Source organism: Salvelinus fontinalis, chromosome 6 (assembly GCF_029448725.1).
Source record: "Salvelinus fontinalis isolate EN_2023a chromosome 6, ASM2944872v1, whole genome shotgun sequence".
In the NCBI taxonomy this organism is placed as follows: domain Eukaryota; kingdom Metazoa; phylum Chordata; class Actinopteri; order Salmoniformes; family Salmonidae; genus Salvelinus; species Salvelinus fontinalis.
The window spans coordinates 23,284,495-23,307,802 of record NC_074670.1 but is presented as its reverse complement, the minus strand read 5'-3'; the positions used below and the strand labels follow the sequence as shown (position 1 = coordinate 23,307,802).

Here is a 23,308-nt window from a genome sequence, read left to right as displayed (position 1 = left end):
CACTTAATTAAACGTAGACTGCAGCAAATTCATACATCTATGTACAATAGACATCACATTTAACACAATACACTCCGGTCATATTATCTTATTGTAGGAGTTAGCAATCGCAGCCCTAAAAAAACAAGTACCTTTAAAAAGGAATAAGTCTTGAAGGCGGAATGAGTTGCAGCCAATTCTGATTCCCGAGGGTGTTGCCATGCTAGCCTCCATTTCCCCTGTTGTTTTTAACCTTAAACATAGACATGTAAAAGCCCTAGACATGGGCCACAACCTGGGATTTCCACTCCCAGGTTGTCTTAATCTTTGGTCCCATGTGGGACTACTAGGTTTGTAGTAACTGATCTGATCTCCCGTCTTCCCGTCTTTTGTTTCCAGTTCAAAGTTGAGTGGCAGTGGTTCAGGGACAGGAAGGAGCTCCAGGCCAGGCAGGACTAGTGATCCTCCCTGGTTCCTGTCTGGCTCTGACACACTGGGCAGACTGGCAGGCAACACCCTTGGGTAAGTTCTGGCAGTAAGGGCCCTCAGGAAAAATCTCCCCTAGACACACTCAGGTAAAGTGGTTATACGGCTTCATGTGCATTAGCGCCACTTAGGCCTAGACAAAGACGGCTGCAGGAGGACAGCTGAAGCCATTATTATTATCCAGGATTCAGGTATTGTCCATGTAAAATGAGATGGCGCAGTCAGAATCAGACCTTGTACTACAGAGTTGTCCTGGAAATTGGGACCTTCAAACCAAGGCAGCAGCAGCAGCTCTGAGGTTAAAGGCATAAACATAAAATGCCTATTGAGCTTTGATAGAAATGTGCTGTGGGTTGATTTTGAATAACACTAGGTGAAAGCAATCTACCATCCATTGTTTTTCCCTAATTTTTTTCTTACCTTACTGGCCCCTAAATTATAAGATTTAATGTGGTCAAATTCATCTCTCAAAAATTACAAAAGACATTTGCTACCAAACTATTGCTTCCAAATTGCAGTATGCATAAATACCCTAGGACCTCTGCTCTCTCTGTGAAAGCCAGCTGTCCCATAGTTAATTGCTAATCCAGTGCGCAGGCAGGCAGCCGTGTGTTGATTTGAGAGAGTTTCTGCTGTGTGGCTGACTGCTGTGCCTGACCTTCGCCTTGTGCTATAACAGGAGTCGCTGGAGCTCCGGGGTGAACGGTGGATCAGGTGGAGGAGGAGGAGGAGGAGGAGGAGGTGGTGGCGGCGGCGGCAGCAGCAGTAGTGTAGGAGGTGCAGGGGGTGGAGGTGTAGGAGGAGCTGTCAGTGGAGGAGGTGGTGGAGGCTCCTCTGGGAGGTCGTCTACAGCTGCCAGGGACTCGAGACGTCAGACCAGGGTGATCCGCACAGGGAGGGACCGGGGCTCTGGTCTCCTAGGCAGCCAGCCCCAGCCTGTCATCCCTGCCTCGGTCATCCCAGAAGAACTCATCTCCCAGGTTAGACCCACTGTCTGTCCTCAACTACATTTATTTAAATTCTGGAAGTGACCCCACCATATGAGAGTTTCTTATCACTGAATATACCATTTTAAAGAAACCCTTAACAAATCAGATTTGATCAATTTTATTTCTTGACCAGAGCCCCTTGTTAATTATAACAAGATCCTCAACACATGGCCTTCACTTCTCTCTGGTGCTCAGTCACCACCGTCACAACATGGTTGATTTCTGGGTGGTGATCTTCATGTTGCCTCCCCTCTTCCCCAGGCTCAGGTGGTCCTTCAGGGGAAGTCTAGGAGTGTGATCATCCGGGAGCTCCAGAGGACCAACCTGGATGTCAACCTGGCCGTCAACAACCTACTGAGCAGAGACGATGAGGACGGTGACGATGGCGATGACACAGCCAGCGAGTCCTACCTCCCTGGAGGTACCACTTTATTTCACCTTGATGTGTATTCTACAGCTTTGTCTCATTAATATAATCTCTATTGCAAGAAAGACTCAACATGGCAGCTTTGTATGAATGAGCAGAGGGCTCTTAAACAGTTTGGTCTGGTTTAAGGCGGTTATGTGAAAGCTTTATGTAGATAGTTGGTATTTGCTACATACAGAGTTGTCCCAAAAATTCTAAATGCAAAAGTCTCTATTAACCTATTGGTTTGACCCTTGCCTGTTGGGACAGTAATAGTCATGTCAAAAACATCCCTCTTTTGTGCTGGACCTTACAGAGGACCTGATGTCCCTGCTGGATGCTGACATCCACTCAGCCCACCCCAGTGTCATCATCGATGCTGACGCCATGTTCTCTGAGGACATCAGCTACTTTGGCTACCCCTCCTTCAGACGCTCCTCCCTGTCCCGCCTGGGCTCCTCGCGAGGTAACTGACCATACGGCACTCAGAGCTGCTGCCTAGGGACCATCATCCTCTTCTGTAGTCAGGAGGTTGAGATTTAAATCATATTTCTCTTCCTAAATAATAGTAGTTGTAATAACAAGTTATCTAAATGGATGTAAGATTACTTTTCACCATACATAGTATATGCTTTTAGTTCTCTGATGAGGTATATCGTTAAAGTCAATGCTAGTCTTTCCTTTTCAACCTGTCGGCAAAGCCCATGTGGATGTGGTGTTGTGAATGTGTGTGGTGTTGTGAACGTGTGCTGCATGGCCACAATATCTGTTCTTCAGTGAGCCCTCTGAGAAAGGCCCGCTAGACCCTGTCATTACAGGCACCACTCTCTACTGCAGCCTTATGCTGTAGGATAAACCCTCTCCCTCGTAATGCATGTCTATCTCTAATCTATCCTGACCTGTCTTCCTACCTCACATTTTAACATGTGAGCGTGCAGACAGACACCACTATTAACTAACTTTCACCGTTTTACTGCCAAAACCCTCTTATTTGCATAATAAAAATTAAAAAAATTGTTGACGGGTCTTCCCCAGAGAGTGGCTTACTTTTATCCCACTGGTGTGACCCCATTGCCATACCAGTTCTCCTTCTTCCCTTAGAGCGTGACTCAGAGCTGTTGCGTGAGCGTGAGTCTGTGTTGAGGTTGCGGGAGCGGAGGTGGCTGGATGGGGCCTCGTTTGACACAGAGAGGGGCTCCACCAGCCGCGAGGGGGAGCCCAGCCTGGACAAGAAGAACATCCCCGTCCAGAGCCCTGTCTCTCTGGGCGAGGAGCTGCAGTGGTGGCCTGACAAGGTGGGAGGATGGGGACATTGATCGATTAGTTGATGGAATAATTTGATTAAAGGGAAGGTCCACTCATTTTGGTGTTCATTCAGATGTGATGTCAATAAAGCTTGTTCAGGGAACATGACAGCATTCATTTATCACATTAATGGATTTCCCACTTGGTTTATTTATATCAGTATGTTTTAATAGTTTTCGCTCGGTCTATATGCTTAATATTGTTTTGGGTTAATTAATATGCACAGATCAGGTTAGCAAATATTTCTAGGTAATGTTTCTGTTGGTGTTTTGGTCCAGGATGGTGTGAAGTTTGTGAGCATCGGGTCTTTGTTCTCTGAGCTGGTGGCAGTGAGCTCTAAGGGGGAACTCTACCAGTGGAAGTGGAGTGAACCAGAACCATACAGAAACACACAGGTAAACATCTGTACTGTACAACAATCCAACAGGACTGATTGCATGAAAAATGTGAAGGATTCAGCAGCAGCCTTTATCAAATAAAATTCAAATGACTTATCAGAGACCAGTGCTGTACACTAACAACACCAACTCTCCTCCTGAGGACTACTTTGCAAATAAGTGTTGTCATTCAAATACACGTTTTATTAGCAAACCCACCTCATTAATGTGTGTATGTGTATTAGAGGTCGACCGACTATATGATTTTTCAATGCCGATACCGATTATTGGAGGACCAAAAAAAAGCCAATACTGATTAATCGGACGTTTTAATTTTTTTTTAAATTTTTTAAATGTATTTATTTATTTGTAATATTGACAATTACAACTACTGAATGAACACTTAATTTAACTTAATATACATCAATAAAATCAATTTACCCTCAAATAAATAATGAAACATGTTCAATTTGGTTTAAATAATGCAAAATAAAGTGTTGAAGAAAGTAAAAGTGCAGTATGTGCCAAGTAAAAAAGCTAACTTTTAAGTTCCTTGCGCAGAACATATGAAAGCTGGTGGTTCCTTTTAACATGAGTCTTCAATATTCCCAGGTAAGAAGTGTTAGGTTGTAGTTATTATAGGACTATTTCTTTCTATACCATTTGTATTTCATATACCTTTCACTATTGGATTTTCTTATAGGCACTATAGTATTGCCATTGTAACAGTATAGCTTCCGTCCCTCTCCTCGCCCCTACCTGGGCTCGAACCAGGAACACATCGACAACAGCCACCCTCGAAGCATCGTTACCCATCGCTCCACAAAAGTGGCGGCCCTTGCAGAGTGGCGGCCCTAACAGGCACCGCATCGATTATATGCAACGTAGGACACGCTAGATAAACTAGTAATATCATCAACCATGTGTACTTAACTAGTGATTATGTTAAGATTGATTGTTTTTTATAAGATAAGTTTAATGCTAGTTAGCAACTTACCTGGCCTCTTGCTGCAGTCGCGTAACAGGTGGTTAGCCTGCCACACAGGCTCCTCGTGGTGTGCAATGTAAGGTAGGTGGTTAGAGCATCGAATCTCCGAGCTGACAAGGTGAAAGTCTGTCGTTCTGCCCCTGAACAAGGCAATTAACCCACTATTCCTAGGCTGTCATTGAAAATAAGAATGTGTTCTTAACTGACTTGCCTAGTTAAATAAAGTTAAAAAAAACAACAATTGTCCACAATCGGTGTCCAAAAATACAGATTATTATGAAAACTTGAAATCGTCCATTCCGATTAATCGGTCGACCTCTAAAATGTGTGTATATGCATACACATTTTAGAGGTCGACCGATATATATGCATACATAGTTAAAAACCTCTTGGCGCACAGATCCCTTTAGCGGGATAATTTTCAGAAACATCTGCTGAATTGCAGAGCGCCAAATAAATAAATATTTTTTAAATTCATGAAATTGCAAGTGCAATATTCAGTGGGGCAAAAAAGTATTTAGTCGGCCACCAATTGTGCAAGTTCTCCAACTTAAAAAGATGAGAGGCCTGTAATTTTCATCATAGGTACACTTCAACCATGACAGACAAAATGAGAAAATAAAAATCCAGAAAATCACATTGTAAGATTTTTTTTGAATTTATTTGCAAATTATGGTGGAAAATAAGTATTTGGTCACCTACAAACAAGCAAGATTTCTGGCTCTCAGACCTGTAACTTCTTCTTTAAGAGGCTCCTCTGTCCTCCACTCGTTACCGGTATTAATGGCACCTGTTTGAACTTGTTATCAGTATAAAAGGCACCTGTCCACAACCTCAAACAGTCACACTCCAAACTCCACTATGGCCAAGACCAAAGAGCTGTCAAAGGACACCAGAAACAAAATTGTAGACCTGCACCAGGCTGGGAAGACTGAATCTGCAATAGGTAAGCAGCTTGGTTTGAAGAAATCAACTGTGGGAACAATTATTAGGAAATGGAAGACATACAAGACCACTGATAATCTCCCTCGATCTGGGGCTCCACACAAGATCTCACCCTGTGGGGTCAAAATGATCACAAGAACGGTGAGCAAAAATCCCAGAACCACGCGGGGGGACCTAGTGAATGACCTGCAGAGAGCTGGGACCAAAGTAACAAAGCCTACCATCAGTAACACACTACGCCGCCAGGGACTCAAATCCTGCAGTGCTAGACGTGTCCCCCTGCTTAAGCCAGTACATGTCCAGGCCCGTCTGAAGTTTGCTAGAGAGCATTTGGATGATCCAGAAGAAGATTGGGAGAATGTCATATGGTCAGATGAAACCAAAATAGAACTTTTTGGTAAACTCAACTCGTCGTGTTTGGAGGACAAAGAATGCTGAGTTGCATCCAAAGAACACAATACCAACTGTGAAGCATGGGGGTGGAAACATCATGCTTTGGGGCTGTTTATCTGCAAAGGGACCAGGACGACTGATCCGTGTAAAGGACAGAATGAATGGGGCCATGTATCGTGAGATTTTGAGTGAAAACCTCCTTCCATCAGCAAGGGCATTGAAGATGAAACGTGGCTGGGTCTTTCAGCATGATAATGATCCCAAACACACCGCCCGGGCAATGGAGTGGCTTCGTAAGAGGCATTTCAAGGTCTTGTAGTGGCCTAGCCAGTCTCCAGATCTCAACCCCATAGAACATCTTTGGAGGGAGTTGAAAGTCTGTGTTGCCCAGCAACAGCCCCAAAACATCACTGCTCTAGAGGAGATCTGCATGGAGGAATGGGCCAAAATACCAGCAACAGTGTGTGAAAACCTTGTGAAGACTTAAAGAAAACGTTTGACCTCTGTCATTGCCAACAAAGGGTATATAACAAAGTATTGAGAAGCTTTTGTTATTGACCAAATACTTATTTTCCACCATAATTTGCAAATAAATTAATAAAAAATCCTGCAATGTGATTTTCTGGATTTGTTTTTCTCATTTTGTCTGTCATAGTTGAAGTGTACCTATAATGAATATTACAGGCCTCATCTTTTTAAGTGGGAGAACTTGCACAATTGGTGGCTGACTAAATACTTTTTTGCCCCACTGTACCAAAACACAGCGTAGCTTGTTAATCCACCTGGCGTGTCAGATTTTGAAAATATGCTTTACAGCGAAAGCAATCCAAGCGTTTGTGTGAGTTTATCGATCACTAGACAAAACATTACAAACAGCTAGCAGCATTGTAGATTGGTCACGAAAGTCAGAAAAGCAATAAAATTAATCGCTTACCTTTTGATCTTCGGATGTTTGCACTCACAAGACTCCCAGTTACACAATAAATCTTCCTTTTGTTCGATAAAGATTATTTTTATATCCAATAATCTATTTGGTTGGCGCGTTATGTTCAGTAATCCACAGGCTTTTGCAGGTCATGAAGGGCAGACAAATTCCAAATAGTATCCGTAAAGTTCGTAGAAACATGTCAAACGTTTTTTGTAATCAATCCTCAGGTTGGTTGTTTTTAACATAAATAATCGATAATATTTCACCCGCATGGTAAACTATTCAATACAAGACAGAAAGAAAATGTTGAGCTACCACTTTCGTGCGCATGAACTAATCAAAGGACATCTGGCAGTCCACTGACGCGATTTGATAAATCGATAGTTTTTCAGAATAACAGCTTGAAACTTTGTCTAAAGACTGTTCACACCCTGTGGAAGACATATGAAAAGGAATCTGGTTGATATCCCTTTTAAATGGAGGAAAGGCAGGCAATGGAACAGGGATTTTTCAAAATAAGAGGCACCTCCGGGTTGGATTTCTTCAGGTTTTCGCCTGCAAAATCAGTTCTGTTATACTCAGACAATATTTTGACAGTTTTGGAAACTTTAGAGTTTTCTATCCTAATCTGTCAATTATATGCATATTCTAGCATCTGGACCTGAGAAATAGGCAGCTTACATTGGGAACATAGATTTTTTCCAAACATGAAAATACTGCCCTCTAGCTTCAAGAGGTTAAAGTCGGAAGTTTACATACACTTAGGTTGGGGTCATTAACACTTGTTTTTCAACCACTCCACACATTTCTTGTTAACAAACTATAGTTTTGGCAAGTCGGTTAAGACATCTACTTTGTTCATGACAAGTAATTTTTCCAACAATTGTTTACAGACAGACACTATCACAATTCCAGTGTGTCAGAAGTTTACATACACTAAGTTGACTGTGCCTTTAAACAGCTTGGAAAATTCCAGAAAATGATGTCATGGCTTTAGAAGCTTCTTATATGCTAATTGACATAATTTGAGTCAATTGGAGGTGTACCTGTGGATGTATTTCAAGGCTTACCTTCAAACTCCGTGCCTCTGATTGACATCATGGGAAAATCAAAAGAAATCAGCCAAGACCTCTTGTAGAAAAATTGTAGACCTCCACAAGTCTGGTTCATCCTTGGGAGCAATTTCCAAACACTTGAAGGTACCACGTTCATCTGTGCAAACAATAGCACGCAAGTATAAACACCATGGGACCACGCAGCCGTCATACCGCTCAGGAAGGAGACACGTTCCATCTCCTAGAGAAGAACGTACTTTGGTGCAAAATGTGCAAATCAATCCCAGAACAACAGCAAAGGGCCTTGTGAAGATGCTGTAGGAAACAGGTACAAAGTATCTATATCCACAGTAAAACGAGTCCTATATCAACATAACCTGAAAGGCAGCTCAGCAAGGAAGAAGCTACTGCTCCAAAACCGCCATTAAAAAAGCCAGATTGCGGTTTGCAACTGCACATGGGGACAAAGATTGTACTTTTTTGGAGAAATGTCCTCTGGTCTGATGAAACAAAAATATAACTGTTTGGCCATAATGACCATAGTTATGTTTGGCGGAAAAAGGAGGTGGCTTGCAAGCCGAAGAACACCATCCAAACCGTGAAGCAAGGGGGTGGCAGTATCATGTTGAGGGGGTGCTTTGCTGCAGGAGGGACTGGTGCACGTTACAAAATAGATGGCATCATGACGAGGGGAAATTATGTTGATATTGAAGCAACATCTCAAGACATCAGTCAGGAACTTAAAGCGTGGTTGCAAATGGGTATTTCAAATGGACAATGACCCCAAGCATACTTCCAAAGTTGTGGCAAAATGGCTTAAGGACAACTAAGTCGAGGTATTGGAGTGGCCAACACAATGCTCTGACCTCAATCCTATAGAAAATGTGTGGGCAGAACTGAAAAGGCGTGTGTGAGCAAGGAGGCCTACAAACCTGACTCAGTTACACCAGCTCTGTCAGGAGGAATGGGCCAAAATTCACCCAACTTATTGTGGGAAGCTTGTGGAAGGCTACCTGAAACGTTTGACCCAAGTTAAACAATTTAAAGGCAATGCTATCAAATACTAATTGAGTGCATGTAAACTTCTTACCCACTGGGAATGTGATGAAATAAATAAAAGCTGAAATAAATCATTCTCTCAACTATTATTCTGACATTTCACATTCTTAAAATAAAGTGGTGATCCTAACTGACCTAAGACAGGGAATTTTTACTTAAATGTCAGGAATTGTGAAGAATGTAGTTTAAATATATTTGGGTAAGGTATATGTGAACTTCTGACTTCAACTGTATGTGTGTGTATTTCTAATATATATATTCTAAATCAACTCTTCCAATCAGAACCCTTCTATCCGCCACCCCCGGGTGTCCTTCCTGGGCCTGACCAATGAGAAGATCACCCTGCTGTCTGCTAACAGCATCAGAGCCACCGTGGCCACGGAAACAAATAAGGTGGCGACCTGGATGGATGACACCCTGAGCAGCGTGGCGTCCAAGCTGGAGCACAGTGCCCAGGCCTACCCTGAGCTGCAGGGGGAGCGCGTTGTGTCTTTGCACTGCTGTGCCCTCTACACATGCGCCCAGTTGGAGAGCAGCCTGTACTGGTGGTGAGTTACAGCAGTTAATCCTCTCCTCTCGGACAGTGGCACACCTGGGTTCAAATGGTATTTGTTTTTCTTGAAATAGTTTGCATTTTGATTGAGCTTTCCTGAAGTGCCAGATTGGCTGGATTTGCACTGGGATTGTACCAAGCAAGCTCAATCAAGTGCATCTAAAGTATTAGAAAAATAACATGTACTGGTTGAACTCAGGCAGTGGCTGGCCAGAGGCCCTCGCTCTACTCAAATGTCCAGTGCAAATGTGGAACTCGGTCCTTGAGAGATATATGCGTACAAGAAGGTTAAGCTGGATGTTAGTGGTTTATGTTTTGAAATGATTGTGTTTCCTCAGGGGTGTTGTGCCTTTTAGTCAACGGAAAAAGATGCTTGAAAAGGCTAGAGCCAAGAACAAGAAGCCAAAGTCGAGTGCCGGCATCTCCTCAATACCCAACATCACCGTGGGAACGCAGGTGACAAAACATAACATAAAAACATAAAACCAAGACTGGGAGCATTAGAACCCTGTGTATAAATGTTCCTTCATCCTGAAATGTTTTTGTTCTCTGCACCTGTGAATCCGGTTGGATGTCTGTTGCGTACACTGCTTTTGAACGAATGTGAACAGGTGTTTGTGTCCTCTCTCCAGGTGTGCCTGAGGAATAACCCCCTCTACCACGCCGGTGCCGTTGCCTTTTCTGTCAACGCTGGGATCCCCAAGGTGGGACTGCTCCTCGAGTCTGTCTGGAACATGAACGACAGCTGCAGGTTCCAGCTGCGATCACCAGAGAGCCTCAAGAACATGGACAAGACCACCAAGACACAGGAGATCAAGTGAGTTAGCTTCCATTTCAGAGAGCAGCTTGTCTCAATTCGCTCCCTGCTCCTTTCCTTTTGCCCTAACCCTTCTATGTTTGCAGATTTGCAAATATCAAAGGGTTAGGCCCAACGGGAAGGGCTAGGGAGTGAATGGGTCCAGCTGTTCCCTTTTTTAAGCCACTGCAAATGTAAATCAATGGGCCTCGTCTCCAACACTCATGATGAACTCAGTCCTACCCATTCTCTCCTTAGAACGGAGAGCAAGCCGGAGTTGGTAAAGACTGAGATGGGGCCCCCTCCTTCCCCGGCCTCCACCTGCAGTGACACCTCCTCCATCGCTAGCAGTGCCTCGCTGCCCTACAGTATGTCACATTACTAGCTACTATACTAACCTCTGTCTTGCTCTAATATTGTCATGACTCATTTGCCTTTGAAATGGATGGTATGGCAATTGCAGGTCTCTTTTTTTAATTTTTAAGATTTATATATAAACAAACAGACAAACTTTAAAAAAATGTCTCTAGTTGTGTCTGATAATGAAATCTGCCATATCGGCTTATGAGACCTGGGTTAAATACTTTTTTAGCTGGCCTGGTACAATGGAACTCCAATAGATTAGTGCTAAAATTGCAAACGCTGCCCATCTTGCACAGCGAACAAGCTAAATCAAGCACACCTCAAGTATTTTACTTGTTTGTTAACCCAGGTCTGGTCTGCTGTTGTATAAATATCCTAACGTGTCGTCTGCCCTTACAGAACGAAGACGCTCGACCCCGGCTCCCAAAGAGGAGGAGAAGGTGAACGAGGAGCAGTGGCCTCTTCGGGAAGTGGTGTTTGTGGAGGATGTTAAAAACGTCCCTGTGGGAAAGGTGGGTGTGGCTACAGGAAGGGACCAGACCCTAACACTCTCTGGCAGGCTGGGGATAGGTGCCATTGTTTTGTTTTTATTAACACTGTAAAATATTTAGTTTTATCACAAATTTTATAGTTATTTCTTGAACCTTCTAGTCTATATTTTTCAGAGTAATTTAAATTTTCTGTTTTCATTACATTTAAAGAAATGCCTAAGAGCAGAACTCAAAGCCGTAGTTTCATGTATCCTGTATTGTCTGTTCGTTGTTATTTTGGTGTCTTCACGACGGCCCTATTTGCAACAGCTCCGTCTTTTAACTTCAGGTGCTGAAAGTGGACGGTGCGTATGTAGCTGTGAAGTTTCCAGGGACATCAAGCAGCGTGAGCACACAGCCGAGTCTACCTAGTGCTCCAGCTCCCATCACTGACTCTGACCCCTCCTCACTGCTGCAGGACTGTAGGCTGCTCAGAATAGACGAGTTACAGGTACGACTACTGGACGCTCACTTACACACACATACTTATAACATTATAGTGTAGTTATTATTCCTCCCATACAAATGTGTTATTTCAGTGATGGTTTAATTTTTATGCAATTATTTAATGAATCTAAGCACAATTTTACAATAAAAGTATCTGTCATTGTATTGTTACATCTGTTGTCTAAAAACTGGTGCCCTCTCTTTTAATCAACAGGTGGTGAAAACTGGTGGAACTCCTAAAGTTCCAGATTGCTTCCAGCGTACACCTAAAAAACTCTGCATCCCAGAGAAGGCTGAGATTCTGGCTGTGAATGTTGACTCCAAAGGTAAGACATCTGCATAACAATACAATGTAGTAATTCATGTTGGTGCCGAATGCCGATAATGTACTACTGGGTGTTTAAGTGTGGATATTAATGAATTCTATGTGTATTTCTGTCTTGCTGTGTTATCTGCCCCTTCAGGAGTTCACGCAGTACTGAAAACTGGTAACTGGGTGAGGTACTGTATCTTTGACCTGGCCACAGGCAAAGCAGAGCAGGAGAATAACTTCCCCACCAGTAACCTGGCCTTCCTGGGGCAGAGTGAGCGCAATGTAGCAATCTTCACCGCAGGACAGGTCAGCACTTCTCCAGTACTCAATACAACCTTTTCTAATTTAGCCATGCTTCATGTATTGCGGAAAGGTTGTGTAGGCAATTGCATATCCAACAATTTCCCCATTTTCTAAGCACATTTTGATTTTCATCATTTTATTTCCAGGACTCTCCAGTCATCCTTCGGGATGGAAACGGCACAATTTACCCAATGGCCAAAGACTGTATGGGCGGGATCCGAGACCCTGAGTGGTTGGACCTGCCGCCCATCGCCAGCTTGGGCATGGGGGTACACTCCTTGGCCAACCTCCCCACCAACTCAACCATCAAGAAGAAAGCTGCTATTATCATATTAGCTGTGGAGGTTAGCAAAATGATTTATATGTCAATGGGGATTATTTAGTTGATTGTCAATTTGTTACTGGGAGGATCATAACTTTCACAGGTTTCCCTAGATTGAGCTTACTTCTAGACAAAAACATGCTCAATATAGGATCTACGTTGAAAGTGTTTTTTAGCCAAGTAAAATACTGTTTTTAATCCAAGAAAATGTCCCTTATTGTGTTCTTTTGATGACTAAATGCTTTTGTATTTTGCATGTTTTTATTCCCGCTGTAAAGTATATTGATACGCTGTGCTGATGTGCTTTAAATAACATTGTTCAACTTGTTTCTAGAAGCAGACGTTGATGCAGCACGTGCTGCGTTGTGACTTTGAGGCCTGTCGTCAGTACCTGGTCAACCTGGAGCAGGCTGTTCTACTGGAGCAGAGTCCCCACGTCCTCCACTCCTTCCTGGGCCACCGCTGCGACGGCAACCGCAACATCCTCCACGCCTGCGTCTCCGTCTGCTTCCCCGTCAGCAACAAGGAGACCAAGGAGGAGGAAGGTAAACCACGGCCTGAGTGCTGGGTGGTGTATACAGCAAGATGAAACCTTGCAAAGTCAAACAAATGGAGTTCTACCTGAAAGACAATCATATCTGTTCTACACAATATATTCCAATCTGAACGTTCTGTGAGGTTAACCCAGCGTCAAGACTCCTAAAGTCTCAAGACGCAGTGTCAGTTTTGAGCCATCCTCTTATCTTTCCCGTTTCCTGTTTGACTTCCATTATTTCACCATTCTCCGTCTCCCTGTGTCTGTATATGTGTGGTAACTGTTGGGCTGGTGTTTTCCAGAAGCTGAACGGTCTGAGAGGAATACGTTTGCAGAGAGACTGTCAGCAGTGGAGGCCATCGCCAATGCAATCTCCGTGGTGTCTAGCAACAGCTCTGGGAACAGGACCGGCTCTTCTAGCAGCAGAGGGTAACTAACTTATACAAATCTAAGTGTACTGTTTTTAAGTTGACTATTTTATTTCAGGGTACATGTTCATGATGAAAAACACTAAAGAACTGGATTATACTAACTGATTGTTCCATAATGCACAATAAGTGAAATAATATTACTGAGCCTATTGGCTTTTTTTCCAATGAGAAAATCTGTCAGAATTCCTGTCAGGATGCCATTTAAGACACTTGAGACCAAGAACACTATCTTGGTGCCCATTTATGACTACATGTCAGTCCCATTGTGTCTTTCCACCACTCATGTAACCTGTTAAGTGTGTTCTGTCTGGTGCAGGCTGCGTCTGAGGGAGATGATGAGGCGCTCTCTGAGAGCAGCGGGGCTTGGCCGTCACGAGTCCGGCCCCTCCTCCAGCGACCACCAGGACCCCGTGTCCCCACCCATCGCCCCTCCCAGCTGGGTGCCTGACCCCCCTCCCATGGACCCAGACGGTGACATAGACTTCATCCTGGCCCCTGCAGTGGGATCTCTCACCACAGCCTCAACAGGGACCAGCCAGGGCCCCAGCACCTCCACTATACCAGGTCAGATACCTATTTAGATACAACCACACCTAGCTAGCTACTCCACCACTATACCAGGTCAAATACCTAGCCTGTGTGGTACCAAATGTCACCCAATTCTCTGTTTAGAACACCTCCCGCACTCTCCCCAATGTCCCTAATGACCTGCTCCGTCTCTGTGTCTCCTGCTGCCCCAGGCCCTTCCTCCGAGCCTTCGGTGGTGGAGTCTAAAGACCGCAAGGCCAACGCCCACCTCATCCTCAAACTGATGTGTGACAGCATGGTTCTCAGGCCACACCTCCGCGAGCTGCTCTCCGCCAAGTAAAGACGCATTGTTTTTTTCTTTCCTTAAAAAACGGAAGGAGCATTCCTGTCTTGTATTGTTTGTGATAGAGGCAGGTGTGATTTGAAGGAGATTTGGATGAGATTGAGAGATAAGGCCCGTGGGTCTGGGCAAGCCTTTTTAATTTTATAACACAGTAATGCCTTGTTTCATTAAAATACTGAACTAAACTATTGCTCAAAAGATGCTTTCTCTTGTTTGTCCCCCCTCCCCCCCTTTCTGTTGTTAAACTGTGTTTTTGACAGGGATGCCCGTGGAATGACCCCGTTCATGCTGGCAGTCAGCGGGAGAGCTTACCCAGCTGCCATTACTGTTCTGGAGGCTGCACAGAAAATGGCCAAGGGTACGTCACTCACTACACTGTTCATGCCTTTAGTTGAGAGAGAGACTTTGGCAGCACTACTAATGGATATAAACGCTGACATGTTGATGTAATGCCATCTGAAGTCATTAATTTATACATTAAGTGATTTGTGTATGTGCTGTGTTTTAAGGAGAGCAGAATAAAAAAAACTGGGGAGATACTACCAAAATCCAGATTTTAATATTCCGTTGCAAAACCTGTTGTGTAGTGGGAGACCCCGGCATGACTGAGAAGGTGGATGCAGACTCTGTGTTCATGGAGATGATTTGTCCCTCGGGGACCAACCCTGACGATTCTCCTCTCTACGTCCTCTGCTGCAACGACACCTGCAGCTTCACCTGGACAGGAGCTGAACACATCAACCAGGTGAGGGACACACACATACACACACACACACCAGGTGGGTCACTTGGGAGGACAATGCAACACGCACAACAAATGAGTCAGCCGTTCAGACTGGTTTGCCTTTTCACAGATGGGAATCTTTGCTGACCATTTACTCTCTATGTCCCATCTAGGATATCTTTGAGTGCCGGACCTGCGGCCTGTTGGAGTCTCTCTGCTGCTGCACTGAGTGCGCCAGGGTGTGTCACAAAGGACATGACTGCAAGTATGTACTTCACTCTCCTTCCTGGTGTTAGGGGATTTTATTACTTACATCCTGGTTTTATACTGTTGTAATGCATCACTGAATCTGATATAGGTGATTTGCACCAGGCCTTTAATGTTAATGTCTTTCTCCTCAGACTCAAGAGGACCTCTCCCACTGCGTACTGTGACTGCTGGGAGAAGTGTAAGTGTAAGACGCTGATCGCTGGACAGAAAGCTGCTCGCCTGGACCTGTTGTACAGACTGCTCACCACCACTAACCTGGTCACCAGTCCAAACAGCCGGTAAACACACACCGACTGACTGTAGGCTGTATTTTGTGTTTATTGTTAACATGTATTGTTTTTAAGTACAATGTTGGTTCTCTTCATTCAATCTGTAAGGTGTTTTTTCGGGGGCTTTAGTAATGTGTTTTTCCTTTCCTCTCTGGCTGGCAAACAGGGGGGAGCATATCCTTCTGTTCCTGGTGCAGACTGTTGCTAGGCAGAGTGTGGAGCACTGCCAGTACCGGCCCCCTCGCATCAGAGAGGACAGGAACCGCAAGGCTGCCAATGCTGAAGGTGGGTGGAGGTTTACTACTGTTGTCAGGCCTGGTTTCACTTCAAGCACTGAAAGTGTAGCATGATGGCTCAATGTTTATTTTCATTCGCATCAATTCTCTATTCTAAGAGACAATTCTAATGGTTTGTTGTCCTCCATGTGTGTCAGACTCTGACATGCCGGACCATGACCTGGAACCTCCACGCTTCGCCCAGCTGGCCCTGGAGAGGGTGCTGCAGGACTGGAATGCTCTCAAGTCCATGATAATGTTTGGATCCCAGGAGAATAAAGACCCGTGAGTTCTCTAGCCCGCCTGCCTTGACCATCTCAGTGTCACCTCTCAAACCTCTGTCCATTCCTCCAACCTCTTTCTTTTTATCCCGCCATCCCTCCAACCTTTGTGTACATCCCTCCAATTTGTGTCCAATTTATACTTCCATTACCTTAACCATTTTAGACAGCGGAAGCAAGCATGCACATTTTCTTCAGGAAATGTACCATATCGGATGACCAGCTGTTTTACCAGTTACGAGTCCTCTTAGCAGTGTCACATTTATAACTCTGGCTTCCTGGTTGTGTGTTCTAGGTTGAGTGCCAGCAGCCGTATCGCCCATCTCCTTCCAGAGGAGCAGGTGTACCTGAACCAGCAGAGTGGCACCATCCGCCTGGACTGCTTCACACACTGCCTCATTGTCAAGTGTGCCCCTGACATTACAGTAAGTCGGGTCAGTCTATCCCCTCAAATTACTCAGAGCTTCTGGAGTCAGTCAACCACAGTTGTAACACCTACAGAACGCACCTCCCATCTTCTGTTGCAAGTCTTCTCTCTGGGTCGGATTCTCACACAGATTATTTCTAGTCCTGGACTCCACCTATTTCATTGGAGAATTTAATTTGGGTCAGAGAAACTTGCCCAGAGGGTACACCATCTATCTATGTGGCAAGTGCAACATTATCCCTCTAGGTGTTCTAGAGATGTGGAGTCAACCTTGAAGGTGGTCCGTGTGTGTTAGTTAACATCTCTGAATCTTCTCTCTCCTGTAGTTTATTGACACCCTGCTGGGGACCTTGGTGAAGGAGCTGCAGAACAAGTACACTCCTGGCCGGAGAGAGGAGGCCATCGTCGTCACCAGGAGGTTCCTGCGCTCCGTGGCCAGAGTGTTTGTCATCCTCAGCGTCGAGATGGCTTCGTCCAAAAAGAAAAAGTATGAGTGCCAAATCTAGATTGAGCTCCATTTTCCTGTTGTACGGGGCTAGTCCTTTAGTTTAGGTGGTTTTAAAGGACTGGACTAGTCCTTTAGTGGATTTAAACACAGATTGTATTTGTCTTGTACTCCTCCCCACTCCTAGGTGAATATATACATAGCAGCAAGGACTGATTTGATACTTCCAGTTGTTTACATCTAATCTCCTTTCTCGTTGTTTCTTCCAGTAACTTCATCCCCCAGCCCATTGGGAAGTGCAGGCGTGTGTTCCAGGCCCTGCTGCCCTATGCGGTGGAGGAGCTGTGCAACGTGGCGGAGTCTCTCATCGTGCCTGTGAGGATGGGCATCGCCCGGCCCACCGCCCCCTTCACCCTGGCCAGCACCAGCATCGACGCCGTGCAGGGCAGCGAGGAACTCTTCTCTGTGGAACCCTTGCCACCGAGACCCTCCCCAGACCAGTCCAGCAAGTGAGTGGTTTTACTCTGCATTCGCACAGTCCGACATGCAGACCGTGTTTTCCACCCCAGCTCTGTTGATTTGGAGGTCTTTGACCTTCCTCTGGGGAAAATATATCTTGGAAAACACTTCTGCCATGTATATATTAGTTTAAAGTGGCTGGATTTAAACATTGGCATTGTTAACTCAAATGGTCTTGTTTGCCTGTATGTGTCAGTTCTAGTCAGACTGCATCGTCCTACATCATCAGGAACCCCCAGCCTCGCCGCAGCAGCCAGTCCCAGCCGGTCAGAGGGAGAGACGAGGAGCAGGATGACATTGTGTCTGCTGACGTTGAAGAGGTGAAGAGTCTAACTAGAAAAGGAACATATCACTTGGGGGGGGAGCAAAGATCAAAGTTTTGGGTGTAATCAGGGTTGCTGTCAGTTTTTAATTGGAATTTCAATTTACTTCTGAATTAAAATGGAATTGAGCCCAACACTTGATTGTCATGTGCTTTCTCTGTACTGATTCCCAGCTGTCTACCTCTGTCTGTGGCAGGTAGAGGTTGTCGAGGGCGTTGCCGGGGAGGAGGATCACCATGAAGACCAGGAGGAACAGGGAGAGGAGAATGCTGAGGCAGAGGGACAGCATGATGAACATGATGAGGATGGTGAGAACCTAGACTGGACTCCATCTTTTCTACCACTAATGTGGTAGAATAATACAATCTTTCGACAAATGATTAACAATGATGATGATGGCGGTTGAAGAGGGTGATGTCCTTTCCTCTCTAGGAAGCGACATGGAGTTGGATCTGCTGGCTGCCGCGGAGACAGAGAGTGACAGCGAGAGTAACCATAGCAACCAGGACAATGCCAGCGGTCGGAGGAGTGTTGTCACCGCAGCAACTGCTGGCTCCGAAGCAGGTATTAATAATTCACACCATTCTTTTGTTTTCACATTTTAGATTAAGTCCTTGTCATTTTAGTTGAATTGAAATCCCTGGTTAATTTTCTTCTGTGATGTGGCCACTGGCCAGCCACCCGTCTAAATGACCTCATTTAACGATCCTACATGAGTTCTAGAGACTGCTAAATGGAAATTGCTTTCTGCCTCACCACCCTCTTTAATATTCAGTTGCTGTTCAGGCTAACTAATTATTTTTCTGTCACATTATCACTAGTCTTGACTGGTTGTCACACCAGCCAGTAAAAGGGAAGAGGCCCTTTTTGATACAAAAACAAAACGTTCCTTTTTAGGTCACATTGTTCTTACCACTGTTGACAACATGGCTTAAGACTGCGGACAAACTAGTCTACTACTAGGGCTTATTACTCCATGAGTATCATTACTCAATACTCAACGTTCAATGTATTTCATTTGCAGGAAGTAGAATGTCCCTGGCTTTTCAAAGTGTTGGTATGGGCTGTTTTTTACTATAATGCATAAAATGTCAGGGCTAGAGTGACATTTTTGAGGTGCACACATAGCTTCTCCTAAGGAGGTCTCACAGTATTGCCCTCCATCCTTACACATCACCATGGTTCTCATCAACTAATAATGTCTTACTCCCAAGTCTAACTGTCTTGTTGGCGTTTCCCCCTGAATAACAAACTAATCACTATATCTTTAGTCTTGCTAACTGGTGTGGGGTTCCCCCCTGGTATTCATCTCCATTTTGCCTTTCATTCTTTGTTTGTGGTTGTAATTGCGTTTGAAATGGCAGGAAATATTTATAATTATGGTGTCTCATCCCCTCAGACACTAAGATCACTCAGAAATAAGACAAACAATAGAAATAAAAACCTATGATGGAACCAATGCCCTGGGCCCAGTTTTTCAGTGTGATCGATCTGGATTTAGCACATCAGATTGGATTAAATGCATAGCTGGAAACAGAATGAATAAAACAAGTCCACATTTTTAAAGTCAATGATTTGTCTGTTCACTAATTTCTTTTTCTATGTGGTTATTCCTATCCTATAGGTGAAATCGGATAACTTTAGAAAAACTGCGCCCTGGTGTAACTGGTACTTTAGCCTAATTTGAACAACACGAAGCAGCGTTTGTGCTGAGTTGAGCCTCTCAATGTAGCTAGCTAGCAGTGGTGATATCTGGTCTTGTGGAACACTAACCTGCACTCCTGCTACCTGGCAAGGTGAGCAGCCGCTCAAACTCATCTCTCCTGTGTTTCCCCATCTCTCCTCCTGTTCCCCTTCCTCTTCCCATCCCTCTCCAAGGTGCCAGCAGTGTCCCTGCCTTCTTTTCAGAGGACGACTCCCAGTCCAACGACTCGAGCGACTCGGACAGCAGCAGCAGCCAGAGCGACGACGTGGACCAGGAGACCTTCCTATTGGATGAGCCCTTGGAGAGGACCACCACTGCCTCGCACGTCAACAGTGCTGCCCAGGCGCCACGCTCCATGCAGTGGGCTGTACGCAACACCCCCAGCCAGAGAGCCACAGGCAGCGCCCCCTCCAGCTCCTCCACCCCCGCTGGTCAGTACTAATACTACTACAAGCACTCTCATATGGACACACCCAAGATGGACTGCATTAGGACAGTCTTGCAATGATTTAAAATGTCCTTTGTCATTCTATCGTAAGAGCTTATTGGACTGAGTCAGTGGGACGTTTTTTGGTGTCATGTTCTGCTGGGTACTATGTTGGTGAGGTCTGTCTGTGCTGACGCTCATGTCTCTGCCCGGCAGCGAGCTCCACAGGTCTGATCTACATCGACCCGTCCAACCTGCGGCGCAGCAGTGCCATCAGCACCAGCGCGGCCGCTGCGGCTGCAGCTCTGGAGGCCTCCAACTCGTCCAGCTACCTGACGTCAGCCTCCAGCTTAGCCCGGGCCTACAGCATCGTCATCAGACAGATCTCTGACCTGATGAGCCTCATCCCCAAGTACAACCACCTGGTCTACTCCCAGTACCCTGCTGCAGTTAAACTCACCTACCAGGACGCTGTCAACCTGCAGGTGACACAGACCCACATACAGATCACATTGCGGGGGCGGCAGGTAGCCTAGTGGTTAGTGCGTTGGACTAGTAACCGAAAGGTTGCAAGATAGAATCCCTGAGCTGACAATGTAAAAATCTGTTCTGCCCCTGAACAAGGCAGTTAACCCACTGTTCCTAGGCCGTCATTGAAATAAGAATTTGTTTTTAATTAACTGACTTGCCTAGTTAAAAAAAAGGTAAAATACAAATTTGCATTATATTACCTACCAATGGTCACATGTTGGTGTCAACAAAGTGGTTCTGGAAGTATTTTATATAGTAATTATTCTGTTCTACCTATGTGATAAGAAGCCACAACTTTCTGAATCAAACTGATTTGATGAGATGCACATTTGGACTTTTACACTACACAAGTGTTATTGACGATCTGACTGAAACAACCTTATCTGTGTGTTAAACCACTAGAACTTTGTTGAGGAGAAGCTGATCCCTACGTGGAACTGGATGGTGTCCATCATGGACTCTACAGAGGCTCAGCTGCGTTACGGCTCGGCCCTGTCCTCAGCAGGCGACCCCGGGCACCCATCCCACCCCCTCCACGCCTCGCAGCACTCTGCCCGCAGGGAGCGCATGACTGCCCGTGAGGAAGCCAGCCTCCGCACCTTGGAGGGACGCAGGTCTGGGTAAAATAAGTGTAACCCAAAATAGGAGAATGGAATGCTTTATTTGCAATCAGCAGTGTTTCATAGGCCCCCACTAGTTTCTAATTGTTTATGGATTATATTTCAAGTCACTATCTGTGCTGACGTGTGTTTCTTCCTCCCAGACGTGCGGCCACTCTGCTGACAGTGCGTCAGGGGATGATGTCAGCGCGGGGAGACTTCCTGAACTACGCCCTGTCTCTGATGCGTTCCCATAATGACGAGCACTCTGACGTTCTGCCTGTGCTGGATGTGTGTTCTCTCAAACACGTGGCCTACGTCTTCCAGGCCCTCATCTACTGGATCAAAGCCATGAACCAGCAGACAACTCTAGACACAACACAGATGGACCGCAAGAGGTACTGACTCCCCTGGAATGGATGGACATGTTTACACTGACTCTTTCTCTACTGTCTTTTCTCCATTCCTCCATGGTTCCTCACCTCTGACTTTGGCTTCTTCTGCAATGCTTTTTGAGAAGGACGTGAGGAATCAAGGAAAGCCTAATTGAAGGAGCCACTGACTCACATTAGAAAATGACCCGCATGTCAAATATTCAGTGTGATTTAACTCTATTCGTTTACCACACAGGAGCCGAGAGATTCTGGAACTGGGACTGGACAATGAAGATTCTGAACATGAGAATGACGAGGACACCAATCAAAGTAATTTAATCGAAATATGAATGATATGCTTTTATATTTGTGTGTTCTGTTTGAAGTGTTCTCATACAGTTGTCTTAACCTATTATTTTTCATCTCAGTTTGACACCAAAAGAATATATAAATTCTTCACATTTCCAAACAGTACATTTTATATTTTCCAACGGGGCTATACATCTGGGTGAGGTTTTCTCACCTGAGTAGTCTCGTTTCACTGCCACTAATAGACTTAAACCATCTAGTGTTAATCGAAATAACAACACAATGTTAAATACAGGAAACCTAGTCAAATAATTAACATCCAATCACATTAACCATTACTCTCTCGCAGGAAACCTTCACTCTTGCGCAGACATTTAGAAATGAAACGGGCAATTTGAAAAATACGGCAAGTTTTCTTGAGCGAGAATAAAGACGACTTTCAAGTAGTAAGACAGACATGTATGAAATCAACATATACCATTAATAAGAAGGGGCTAGAAGCGTCTTATATGGTGAGCTACTGAGTGGCTAGGACAGGCAAGCACCATACTATTGTGGAGGACTTAATTCTTCCTGCTGCCATGGATATGGCTGGGACCATGCTGGGGGAAACACTGTTTCACGACGCATCAATGACATGGAAGGAGATGTTTTGAAACAATTACTCCTTCGTTTACAAGCCAGTGAATCATATGCGTTACAGTTGAATGAGTCAACAGACATGGTGGGCCTGGCTCAGCTCCTGGTATTTGTCCGTTACATTTATGGGGGGTCAATTAAGGAAGACATCCTTCTGCAAACTACCGGAAACCAGGACAACATGAGAGGATATTTTTAAGGTACTGGACAACTTTGTGACATCAAATGGACTTTGGTGGTCAAGATGTGTTGGTATCTGTACAGATGGCGCAAAAGCCATGACAGGGAGATAGTGGAGTGGTAATGCGCGGGCGAAGCAGTTGCTCCCGGTGCCACTTGGGTACACTGCAGCATCCACCGAGAGGCTCTTGCTACCAAGAGAATGCCTGACAGCTTGAAATATGTTATGGACACTACAGTGAAAATGGTTAACTTTGTTAACCTGTTTGGCGTGCAAGCCCGACGTCGGTACATTTATGACAACAGCCACTTCAAGTGCAGGGCGCGAAATTCAAAAGATATTTTTAAATATTTAACTTTCACACATTAACAAGTCCAATACAGCATATGAAAGGTACACATCTCGTGAATCCAGCCAACATGTCCGATTTTTAAAATGTTTTACAGGGAAGACAAAATATGTAAATCTATTAGCTAACCACGTTAGCAAAAGACTCCACTTTTATTACTCCATCAGTTTTTGACTCCATCAGTAGCTATCACAAATTCGGCCAAATAAAGATATAAATAGCCACTAACCAAGAAACAACCTCATCAGATGACAGTCTGATAACATATTTATTGTATAGCATATGTT

At 44.8% G+C, this 23,308-nt stretch overlaps 1 protein-coding gene across 27 annotated transcripts in view; it reads left to right on the top strand.

Annotated features, from left to right (window-relative positions):
* The window catches only part of LOC129857368 (E3 ubiquitin-protein ligase UBR5), a 47,457-nt gene that overhangs the window by 5,752 nt on the left and 18,397 nt on the right, over nt 1-23,308 (top strand). For 10 of the 27 annotated variants that reach the window (XM_055925542.1, XM_055925535.1, XM_055925545.1 and 7 more), the window contains exons 5-40: nt 379-501; nt 1,145-1,445; nt 1,716-1,875; nt 2,177-2,326; nt 2,944-3,155; nt 3,444-3,560; nt 9,193-9,458; nt 9,802-9,919; nt 10,075-10,280; nt 10,518-10,627; nt 11,022-11,134; nt 11,442-11,603; nt 11,814-11,925; nt 12,064-12,218; nt 12,362-12,559; nt 12,872-13,082; nt 13,375-13,501; nt 13,820-14,067; nt 14,244-14,367; nt 14,635-14,732; nt 14,962-15,119; nt 15,272-15,363; nt 15,500-15,646; nt 15,804-15,922; nt 16,071-16,197; nt 16,489-16,627; nt 16,947-17,107; nt 17,335-17,574; nt 17,781-17,904; nt 18,104-18,215; nt 18,340-18,471; nt 19,786-20,043; nt 20,256-20,524; nt 20,973-21,190; nt 21,334-21,567; nt 21,800-21,873. In XM_055925542.1, the coding sequence (XP_055781517.1) occupies nt 379-501; nt 1,145-1,445; nt 1,716-1,875; nt 2,177-2,326; nt 2,944-3,155; nt 3,444-3,560; nt 9,193-9,458; nt 9,802-9,919; nt 10,075-10,280; nt 10,518-10,627; nt 11,022-11,134; nt 11,442-11,603; nt 11,814-11,925; nt 12,064-12,218; nt 12,362-12,559; nt 12,872-13,082; nt 13,375-13,501; nt 13,820-14,067; nt 14,244-14,367; nt 14,635-14,732; nt 14,962-15,119; nt 15,272-15,363; nt 15,500-15,646; nt 15,804-15,922; nt 16,071-16,197; nt 16,489-16,627; nt 16,947-17,107; nt 17,335-17,574; nt 17,781-17,904; nt 18,104-18,215; nt 18,340-18,471; nt 19,786-20,043; nt 20,256-20,524; nt 20,973-21,190; nt 21,334-21,567; nt 21,800-21,873 (5,915 nt within the window). The remainder of the gene's footprint in view (nt 1-378; nt 502-1,144; nt 1,446-1,715; nt 1,876-2,176; nt 2,327-2,943; nt 3,156-3,443; nt 3,561-9,192; nt 9,459-9,801; nt 9,920-10,074; nt 10,281-10,517; nt 10,628-11,021; nt 11,135-11,441; nt 11,604-11,813; nt 11,926-12,063; nt 12,219-12,361; nt 12,560-12,871; nt 13,083-13,374; nt 13,502-13,819; nt 14,068-14,243; nt 14,368-14,634; nt 14,733-14,961; nt 15,120-15,271; nt 15,364-15,499; nt 15,647-15,803; nt 15,923-16,070; nt 16,198-16,488; nt 16,628-16,946; nt 17,108-17,334; nt 17,575-17,780; nt 17,905-18,103; nt 18,216-18,339; nt 18,472-19,785; nt 20,044-20,255; nt 20,525-20,972; nt 21,191-21,333; nt 21,568-21,799; nt 21,874-23,308) is intronic. The other 17 variants (XM_055925555.1, XM_055925556.1, XM_055925540.1 and 14 more) reach the window with 10 other exon arrangements.